At 40.5% G+C, this 12,500-nt stretch overlaps 1 protein-coding gene across 2 annotated transcripts in view; it reads right to left on the reverse strand.

Moving 5' to 3' along the window:
* The window catches only part of LOC112239934 (phosphatidylinositol 4-phosphate 3-kinase C2 domain-containing subunit gamma), a 32,051-nt gene that overhangs the window by 3,196 nt on the left and 16,355 nt on the right, over positions 1-12,500 (reverse strand). For both annotated transcript variants that reach the window (XM_042301862.1, XM_042301861.1), the window contains 5 exons: positions 12,481-12,500; positions 12,203-12,233; positions 2,670-2,853; positions 1,375-1,497; positions 1,025-1,153 (listed from right to left, as the gene is read on the reverse strand). The exon at positions 12,481-12,500 is cut by the window's right edge and continues 106 nt beyond it. In XM_042301862.1, coding sequence (XP_042157796.1) covers positions 1,025-1,153; positions 1,375-1,497; positions 2,670-2,853; positions 12,203-12,233; positions 12,481-12,500 — 487 coding nt within the window. The remainder of the gene's footprint in view (positions 1-1,024; positions 1,154-1,374; positions 1,498-2,669; positions 2,854-12,202; positions 12,234-12,480) is intronic.

A 12,500-nucleotide genomic window follows, 5' to 3' on the forward strand; every position in this document is an offset into this window, starting at 1 on the left:
ATGGACCAGTGTGTTATAGATGGACCAGTGTGTTATAGATGGACCAGTGTGTTATAGATGGACCAGTGTGTTATAGATGGACCAGTGTGTTATAGATGGACCAGTGTGTTATAGATGGACCAGTGTGTTATAGATGGACCAGTGTGTTATAGATGGACCAGTGTGTTATAGATGGACCAGTGTGTTATAGATGGACCAGTGTGTTATAGATGGACCAGTGATATTATAGATGGACCAGTGTGTTATAGATGGACCAGTGATATTATAGATGGACCAGTGTGTTATAGATGGACCAGTGTGTTATAGATGGACCAGTGTGTTATAGATGGACCAGTGACCAGTATAGATGGATAGATGGACCAGTGTGTTATAGATGGACCAGTGATATTATAGATGGACCAGTGTGTTATAGATGGACCAGTGATATTATAGATGGACCAGTGTGTTATAGATGGACCAGTGATATTATAGATGGACCAGTGTGTTATAGATGGACCAGTGATATTATAGATGGACCAGTGATATTATAGATGGACCAGTGTGTTATAGATGGACCAGTGTGTTATAGATGGACCAGTGTGTTATAGATGGACCAGTGTGTTATAGATAGACCAGTGTGTTATAGATGGACCAGTGTGTTATAGATGGACCAGTGTGTTATAGATGGACCAGTGATAATATAGATGGACCAGTGTGTTATAGATGGACCAGTGTGTTATAGATGGACCAGTGATATTATAGATGGACCAGTGATATTATAGATGGACCAGTGTGTTATAGATGGACCAGTGATGTTATAGATGGACCAGTGTGTTATAGATGGACCAGTGTGTTATAGATGGACCAGTGTGTTATAGATGGACCAGTGATATTATAGATGGACCAGTGTGTTATAGATGGACCAGTGATATTATAGATAGACCAGTGTGTTATAGATGGACCAGTGTGTTATAGATGGACCAGTGTGTTATAGATGGACCAGTGTGTTATAGATAGAGCGTTGTATGTGGTGAACAAAGCCTACCTGTTACTGTATAGAGGCAGGACGGCCCAGCGTAACAGTTCAGGAGACTTGCCCTGTTTCGTCCCCTGGAGACGTATCGTCAACATGGACTCATAAGGTAGCTGTTTGATCTGTTTCGGGAACACCATCCTGAAAACACACAGATATATATATATATATATATATATATACACACAGTATATCCGAATCCATTTATATTCTATATTCTAAACGGGGGGGGGGAATTACATAATTAAAAAAAGGGTGAAATTGACTAAAACTAGAAGAAAAGTCCCGGCAGGAAATGAGACTTGATTTTAGTGGAAGTGAAGTTGGAACCAGAATAACATGTAAATAACTGAGTCCCTTACATGCGGTGACACTGAATCTTGTTGCCAAGCGACAAGGCTGTGCTGATGTTCTTGGAGACGCCCGTCTCGCAGATATCTTTCCCTCCATACGTCAGCGAACAGGAAATGGAGAAGTAATTAAAACTGGTAACGACAGACAAGAGGAGGACCAAAATAAATTCATTAGACCTCACTGCACTTCCTCTACCCATTGTTGCATTGTGGTGTTTGACAAAACCCTTACGGAACAGAACACCCAGTCAGATTACATCCTCCTGCACTAAAAAAAAACAAAAAAGGTACTAGCACTGAAATGTTGTCTTTGTTTTTCTTTCACTCTGACTAGCACACTACTTGAGAAAGGTTTCACTTTCAATGACTGTGATATGTGCCTGTTTTGACTACTTTAGTTGAATCCACCGATTTGTCAGAGCTGTAAAAAGGTCTGTGTAAACAGTCAATGTTCAGTTACAATAGGTTGAGGTCTCTCTCTCTCTCTCTCACCCACCTCTCTCTCTCTCTCTCTCTCACCCACATCTCTCTCTCACCCACCTCTCTCTCTCTCTCTCTCTCTCACCCACACATCTCTCTCTCTCACCCACTCTCTCTCTCTCTCTCTCTCACCCACTCTCTCACTCTCTCTCTCACCCACCTCTCTCTCTCTCTCACCCACCTCTCTCTCTCTCTCTCTCACCCACTCTCTCTCTCTCTCTCTCTCTCTCACCCACTCTCTCTCTCTCTCTCTCTCCCACCCACTCTCTCTCTCTCTCTCTCTCACCCACCTCTCTCTCTCTCTCTCTCTCACCCACCTCTCTCTCTCACCCACCTCTCTCTCTCTCTCTCTCTCTCTCACCCACTCTCTCTCTCTCTCTCACCCACCTCTCTCTCTCTCTCTCTCACCCACCCACCTCTCTCTCTCTCTCTCTCTCACCCACCTCTCTCTCTCTCTCTCTCTCTCTCTCACCCACCTCTCTCTCTCTCTCTCTCTCACCCACCTCTCTCTCTCTCTCTCTCACTCACCCACCTCTCCTCTCTCTCTCTCTCTCACCCACCTCTCTCTCTCTCTCTCTCTCTCTCACCCACCTCTCTCTCTCTCTCTCTCTCTCACCCACCTCTCTCTCTCTCTCTCTCACCCACCTCTCTCTCTCTCTCTCTCTCTCTCACCCACCTCTCTCTCTCTCTCTCTCTCACCCACCTCTCTCTCTCTCTCTCTCTCTCTCACCCACCTCTCTCTCTCTCTCTCTCTCTCTCTCTCTCTCTCTCTCTCTCTCTCTCTCTCTCTCTCTCTCTCTCTCTCTCTCTCTCTCGTGTAATACCTGTTTAACCAGTTGGGTTGTAGCCTGTAGAGCGCTGCGACGTTGAGCTGGAGGATGTCAGAGCTGTGGTCTACGTCACAGACAGGAGGGTTGTGGTACACCTCCTGGCCCCTGAAGTCTGAGCTGAAGTTGTCAAAGAAAACGTGCAGCAGTTTGCCCAGGGCCTGGTGGAGCATCATCATCGCTATAGAACAACAGACTACAGTTATAGAACAACAGACTACAGGTATAGAACACCAGACTACAGGTATAGAACATCAGACTACAGGTATAGAACAGACACGCAAGAGACAACAGTTATAGAACAACAGACTACAGGAATAGAACAACAGACAACAGGTATAGAACAACAGACACACAAGAGACTACAGTTATAGAACAACAGACTACAGTTATAGAACAACAGACTACAGTTATAGAACAGACTACAGTTATAGAACAACAGACTACAGTTATAGAACACCAGACTACAGGTATAGAACACCAGACTACAGGTATAGAACAACAGACTACAGTTATAGAACAGACTACAGGTATAGAACAACAGACTACAGGTATAGAACACCAGACTACAGTTATAGAACACCAGACTACAGTTATAGAACAACAGACTACAGTTATAGAACATCAGACTACAGTTATAGAACAACAGACTACAGGTATAGAACATCAGACTACAGGTATAGAACACCAGACTACAGGTATAGAACAGACTACAGGTATAGAACACCAGACTACAGGTATAAAACACCAGACTACAGTTATAGAACACCAGACTACAGGTATAGAACACCAGACTACAGGTATAGAACACCAGACTAGTTATAGAACACCAGACTACAGGTATAGAACACCAGACTACAGGTATAGAACAACAGACTACAGTTATAGAACACCAGACTACAGGTATAGAACACCAGACTACAGGTATAGAACACCAGACTACAGGTATAGAACACCAGACTAGTTATAGAACACCAGAATACAGTTATAGAAGATCAGACTACAAGTATAGAACAACAGACTACAGGTATAGAACACCAGACTACAGGTATAGAACAGACTACAGTTATAGAACAACAGACTACAGGTATAGAACACCAGACTACAGGTATAGAACAGACTACAGTTATAGAACACCAGACTACAGGTATAGAACACCAGACTAGTTATAGAACACCAGACTACAGGTATAGAACACCAGATTACAGGTATAGAACACCAGGCTACAGTTATAGAACACCAGACTACAGGTATAGAACACCAGACTACAGTTATAGAACAACAGACTAGTTATAGAACACCAGACTACAGATATAGAACAACAGACTAAAGTTATAGAACACCAGACTACAGGTATAGAACACCAGACTACAGGCATAGAACACAAGACTACATGTATAGAACACCAGACTACAGGTATAGAACAACAGACTACAGTTATAGAACACCAGACTACAGTTATAGAACACCAGACTACAGGTATAGAACAGACTACAGTTATAGAACACCAGACTACAGGTATAGAACACCAGGCTACAGGTATAGAACACCAGACTACAGTTATAGAACACCAGACTATAGGTATAGAACAACAGACTACAGGTATAGAACACCAGACTACAGGTATAGAACAGACTACAGTTATAGAACAACAGACTACAGTTATAGAACACCAGATTAGTTATAGAACACCAGACTACAGGTATAGAACAGCAGACTAGTTATAGAACACCAAATTACAGTTATAGAATACCAGACTACATGTATAGAACAACAGACTACAGGTATAGAACACCAGACTACAGGTATAGAACACCAGACTACAGATATAGAACACCAGACTACAGGTATAGAACACCAGACTACAGGTATAGAAGACCAGACTACAGTTACAGAACACCAGACTACAGGTATAGAACACCAGACTACAGGTATAGAACACCAGACTACAGGTATAGAACAGACTACAGGTATAGAACAGACTACAGGTATAGAACACCAGACTACAGGTATAGAACACCAGACTACAGGTATAGAACACCAGACTACAGTTATAGAACACCAGACTACAGGTATAGAACACCAGACTACAGGTATAGAACACCAGACTACAGGTATAGAACAACAGACTAGTTATAGAACAGACTACAGGTATAGAACACCAGACTACAGTTATAGAACAACAGACTACAGGTATAGAACACCAGACTACAGGTATAAAACACCAGACTACAGTTATAGAACACCAGACTACAGGTATAGAACACCAGACTACAGGTATAGAACAACAGACTACAGTTATAGAACACCAGACTACAGGTATAGAACACCAGACTACAGGTATAGAACACCAGACTACAGGTATAGAACACCAGACTAGTTATAGAACACCAGAATACAGTTATAGAAGATCAGACTACAAGTATAGAACAACAGACTACAGGTATAGAACACCAGACTACAGGTATAGAACAACAGACTACAGTTATAGAACATCAGACTACAGTTATAGAACACCAGACTACAGGTATAGAACATCAGACTACAGGTATAGAACACCAGACTACAGGTATAGAACAGACTACAGGTATAGAACACAAGACTACAGGTATAGAACACCAGACCACAGGCATAGAACAACAGACTACAGGTATAGAACACCAGACTACAGGTATAAAACACCAGACTACAGTTATAGAACACCAGACTACAGGTATAGAACACCAGACTTCAGGTATAGAACAACAGACTACAGTTATAGAACACCAGACTACAGGTATAGAACACCAGACTACAGGTATAGAACACCAGACTACAGGTATAGAACACCAGACTAGTTATAGAACACCAGAATACAGTTATAGAAGATCAGACTACAAGTATAGAACAACAGACTACAGGTATAGAACACCAGACTACAGGTATAGAACAGACTACAGTTATAGAACAACAGACTACAGGTATAGAACACCAGACTACAGGTATAGAACAGACTACAGTTATAGAACACCAGACTACAGGTATAGAACACCAGACTAGTTATAGAACACCAGACTACAGGTATAGAACACCAGATTACAGGTATAGAACACCAGGCTACAGTTATAGAACACCAGACTACAGGTATAGAACACCAGACTACAGTTATAGAACAACAGACTAGTTATAGAACACCAGACTACAGATATAGAACAACAGACTAAAGTTATAGAACACCAGACTACAGGTATAGAACACCAGACTACAGGCATAGAACACAAGACTACATGTATAGAACACCAGACTACAGGTATAGAACAACAGACTACAGTTATAGAACACCAGACTACAGGTATAGAACACCAGACTACAGGTATAGAACAGACTACAGTTATAGAACACCAGACTACAGGTATAGAACACCAGGCTACAGGTATAGAACACCAGACTACAGTTATAGAACACCAGACTATAGGTATAGAACAACAGACTACAGGTATAGAACACCAGACTACAGGTATAGAACAGACTACAGTTATAGAACAACAGACTACAGTTATAGAACACCAGATTAGTTATAGAACACCAGACTACAGGTATAGAACAGCAGACTAGTTATAGAACACCAAATTACAGTTATAGAATACCAGACTACATGTATAGAACAACAGACTACAGGTATAGAACACCAGACTACAGGTATAGAACACCAGACTACAGATATAGAACACCAGACTACAGGTATAGAACACCAGACTACAGGTATAGAAGACCAGACTACAGTTACAGAACACCAGACTACAGGTATAGAACACCAGACTACAGGTATAGAACACCAGACTACAGGTATAGAACACCAGACTACAGGTATAGAACACCAGACTACAGGTATAGAACACCAGACTACAGGTATAGAACACCAGACTACAGGTATAGAACACCAGACTACAGTTATAGAACACCAGACTACAGGTATAGAACACCAGACTACAGGTATAGAACACCAGACTACAGGTATAGAACAACAGACTAGTTATAGAACAGACTACAGGTATAGAACACCAGACTACAGTTATAGAACACCAGACTACAGGTATAGAACACCAGACTACAGGTATAGAACACCAGACTACAGTTATAGAACACCAGACTACAGTTATAGAATACCAGACTACATGTATAGAACAACAGACTAGTTATAGAACAGACTACAGGTATAGAACACCAGATTACAGGTATAGAACACCAGACTACAGTTATAGAACACCAGACTACAGTTATAGAATACCAGACTACAGGTATAGAACACCAGACTACAGGTATAGAACACCAGACTACAGGTATAGAACACCAGACTACAGGTATAGAACAACAGACTAGTTATAGAACAGACTACAGGTATAGAACACCAGACTACAGGTATAGAACACCAGACTACAGATATAGAACACCAGACTACAGGTATAGAAGACCAGACTACAGTTATAGAACACCAGACTACAGGTATAGAACACCAGACTACAGGTATAGAACACCAGACTACAGGTATAGAACACCAGACTACAGGTATAGAACAACAGACTAGTTATAGAACAGACTACAGATATAGAACACCAGACTACAGGTATAGAAGACCAGACTACAGTTATAGAACACCAGACTACAGTTATAGAACACCAGACTACAGGTATAGAACACCAGACTACAGTTATAGAACACCAGACTACAGTTATAGAACACCAGATTAGTTATAGAACACCAGACTACAGGTATAGAACAGCAGACTAGTTATAGAACACCAGATTACAGTTATAGAATACCAGACTACATGTATAGAACAACAGACTAGTTATAGAACAGACTACAGGTATAGAACAACAGACATAGCACAGACTACAGGTATAGAACACCAGACTACAGGTATAGAACACCAGACTACAGGTATAGAACACCAGACCACAGTTATAGAACACCAGACTACAGGTATAGAACACCAGACTACAGGTATAGAACACCAGACTACAAGTATAGAACAACAGACTACAGGTATAGAACACCAGACTACAGGTATAGAACAGACTACAGTTATAGAACAACAGACTACAGGTATAGAACACCAGACTACAGGTATAGAACAGACTACAGTTATAGAACACCAGACTACAGGTATAGAACACCAGACTAGTTATAGAACACCAGACTACAGGTATAGAACACCAGATTACAGGTATAGAACACCAGGCTACAGTTATAGAACACCAGACTACAGGTATAGAACACCAGACTACAGTTATAGAACAACAGACTAGTTATAGAACACCAGACTACAGATATAGAACAACAGACTAAAGTTATAGAACACCAGACTACAGGTATAGAACACCAGACTACAGGTATAGAACAGACTACAGTTATAGAACACCAGACTACAGGTATAGAACACCAGACTACAGTTATAGAACACCAGACTACAGGTATAGAACACCAGACTACAGGTATAGAACACCAGACTAGTTATAGAACACCAGAATACAGTTATAGAACATCAGACTACAGGTATAGAACAACAGACTACAGGTATAGAACACCAGACTACAGGTATAGAACAGACTACAGTTATAGAACAACAGACTACAGGTATAGAACACCAGACTACAGGTATAGAACAGACTACAGTTATAGAACACCAGACTACAGGTATAGAACACCAGACTAGTTATAGAACACCAGACTACAGGTATAGAACACCAGATTACAGGTATAGAACACCAGGCTACAGTTATAGAACACCAGACTACAGGTATAGAACACCAGACTACAGTTATAGAACAACAGACTAGTTATAGAACACCAGACTACAGATATAGAACAACAGACTAAAGTTATAGAACACCAGACTACAGGTATAGAACACCAGACTACAGGCATAGAACACAAGACTACATGTATAGAACACCAGACTACAGGTATAGAACAACAGACTACAGTTATAGAACACCAGACTACAGGTATAGAACACCAGACTACAGGTATAGAACAGACTACAGTTATAGAACACCAGACTACAGGTATAGAACACCAGGCTACAGGTATAGAACACCAGACTACAGTTATAGAACACCAGACTATAGGTATAGAACAACAGACTACAGGTATAGAACACCAGACTACAGGTATAGAACAGACTACAGTTATAGAACAACAGACTACAGTTATAGAACACCAGATTAGTTATAGAACACCAGACTACAGGTATAGAACAGCAGACTAGTTATAGAACACCAGATTACAGTTATAGAATACCAGACTACATGTATAGAACAACAGACTACAGGTATAGAACACCAGACTACAGGTATAGAACACCAGACTACAGATATAGAACACCAGACTACAGGTATAGAACACCAGACTACAGGTATAGAAGACCAGACTACAGTTACAGAACACCAGACTACAGGTATAGAACACCAGACTACAGGTATAGAACACCAGACTACAGGTATAGAACAGACTACAGGTATAGAACAGACTACAGGTATAGAACACCAGACTACAGGTATAGAACACCAGACTACAGGTATAGAACACCAGACTACAGTTATAGAACACCAGACTACAGGTATAGAACACCAGACTACAGGTATAGAACACCAGACTACAGGTATAGAACAACAGACTAGTTATAGAACAGACTACATGTATAGAACACCAGACTACAGTTATAGAACACCAGACTACAGGTATAGAACACCAGACTACAGGTATAGAACACCAGACTACAGTTATAGAACACCAGACTACAGTTATAGAATACCAGACTACATGTATAGAACAACAGACTAGTTATAGAACAGACTACAGGTATAGAACAACAGACTAGTTATAGAACAGACTACAGGTATAGAACACCAGACTACAGTTATAGAATACCAGACTACATGTATAGAACAACAGACTAGTTATAGAACAGACTACAGGTATAGAACAACAGACTACAGTTATAGCACACACTACAGGTATAGAACACCAGACTACAGGTATAGAACACCAGACTACAGGTATAGAACATCAGACTACATGTATAGAACACCAGACTACAGGTATAGAACACCAGACCACAGTTATAGAACACCAGACTACAGGTATAGAACACCAGACTACAGGTATAGAACACCAGACTACAGGTATAGAACACCAGACTACAGGTATAGAACACCAGACTAGTTATAGAACAGACTACAGGTATAGAACACCAGACTACAGGTATAGAACACCAGACTACAGATATAGAACACCAGACTACAGGTATAGAAGACCAGACTACAGTTATAGAACACCAGACTACAGGTATAGAACACCAGACTACAGGTATAGAACACCAGACTACAGGTATAGAACACCAGACTACAGGTATAGAACAACAGACTAGTTATAGAACAGACTACAGATATAGAACACCAGACTACAGGTATAGAAGACCAGACTACAGTTATAGAACACCAGACTACAGGTATAGAACACCAGACTACAGGTATAGAACACCAGACTACAGTTATAGAACACCAGACTACAGTTATAGAACACCAGATTAGTTATAGAACACCAGACTACAGGTATAGAACAGCAGACTAGTTATAGAACACCAGATTACAGTTATAGAATACCAGACTACATGTATAGAACAACAGACTAGTTATAGAACAGACTACAGGTATAGAACAACAGACATAGCACAGACTACAGGTATAGAACACCAGACTACAGGTATAGAACACCAGACTACAGGTATAGAACACCAGACCACAGTTATAGAACACCAGACTACAGGTATAGAACACCAGACTACAGGTATAGAACACCAGACTACAGGTATAGAACACCAGACTACAGGTATAGAACAACAGACTACAGGTATAGAACACCAGACTACAGGTATAGAACAGACTACAGTTATAGAACAACAGACTACAGGTATAGAACACCAGACTACAGGTATAGAACAGACTACAGTTATAGAACACCAGACTACAGGTATAGAACACCAGACTAGTTATAGAACACCAGACTACAGGTATAGAACACCAGATTACAGGTATAGAACACCAGGCTACAGTTATAGAACACCAGACTACAGGTATAGAACACCAGACTACAGTTATAGAACAACAGACTAGTTATAGAACACCAGACTACAGATATAGAACAACAGACTAAAGTTATAGAACACCAGACTACAGATATAGAACACCAGACTACAGGTATAGAACAGACTACAGTTATAGAACAACAGACTAGTTATAGAACACCAGATTACAGGTATAGAACACCAGGCTACAGTTATAGAACACCAGACTACAGGTATAGAACACCAGACTACAGGTATAGAACAACAGACTAGTTATAGAACAGACTACAGGTATAGAACACCAGATTACAGGTATAGAACACCAGACTACAGTTATAGAACACCAGACTACAGTTATAGAATACCAGACTACATGTATAGAACAACAGACTAGTTATAGAACAGACTACAGGTATAGAACAACAGACTACAGTTATAGCACAGACTACAGGTATAGAACACCAGACTACAGGTATAGAACACCAGACTACAGGTATAGAACACCAGACTACAGATATAGAACACCAGACTACAGGTATAGAACACCAGACTACAGGTATAGAACACCAGACTACAGGTATAGAACACCAGACTACAGGTATAGAACACCAGACTACAGGTATAGAACACCAGACTACAGGTATAGAACAACAGACTAGTTATAGAACAGACTACAGGTATAGAACACCAGACTACAGTTATAGAACACCAGACTACAGGTATAGAACACCAGACTACAGTTATAGAACACCAGACTACAGGTATAGAACACCAGACTACAGGTATAGAACACCAGACTACAGGTATAGAACAACAGACTAGTTATAGAACAGACTACAGGTATAGAACACCAGACTACAGTTATAGAACACCAGACTACAGGTATAGAACACCAGACTACAGGTATAGATCAGCAGACTACAGGTATAGAACACCAGACTACAGGTATAGAACACCAGACTACAGGTATAGAACACCAGACTACAGGTATAGAACACCAGACTACAGGTATAGAACACCAGACTACAGGTATAGAACACCAGACTACAGGTATAGAACACCAGACTACAGGTATAGAACACCAGACTAACACCAGACTACAGGTATAGAACACCAGACTAACACCAGACTACAGGTATAGAACACCAGACTAACACCAGACTACAGGTATAGAACAATAGACATACAAGAACATCAGAGGGTTCATCCAAAATCAGTCACATATGGAAATCTGGTTTGTTAAATAAACTACAATAGTCTACACATGAAACCATTCAAGTGTTTGCAGCCAAGCACTCAGCAAACAATAGCTTTTTTCACACTGCATGTTCTCAGACGTAGGTTCACCTTCAACCTCTGTTTTACAGCATGCTTGGTGTGAGCTCAAGCGTATCTCATAGACTTCCTTAATAATGGGACTTACAGGTCTCACACTCGTACATTTCCAAATGGTCCTGGAGGAGAACAACAAACAAGGAAACATGACTTTGCATTTTTCACAATGAAACCGTCAGAGTAAAGAATTTTTCTGTGAATGTGGTATAATGTCAACATGTACAGCCAGTGATTTAGGAATCAACAGTATTTATACTACTGTATTTAGTGCTATACATTAAATCCAGATTTAGTATCAGTGCTTTAGGAATCAACAGTATTTATATTACTGCATTTAGTGCTATACGTTATATGCAGATTTTGTACCAGTGCTACAGGTTTAATCC

Source organism: Oncorhynchus tshawytscha, linkage group LG19 (assembly GCF_018296145.1).
Source record: "Oncorhynchus tshawytscha isolate Ot180627B linkage group LG19, Otsh_v2.0, whole genome shotgun sequence".
Lineage (NCBI taxonomy): Eukaryota > Metazoa > Chordata > Actinopteri > Salmoniformes > Salmonidae > Oncorhynchus > Oncorhynchus tshawytscha.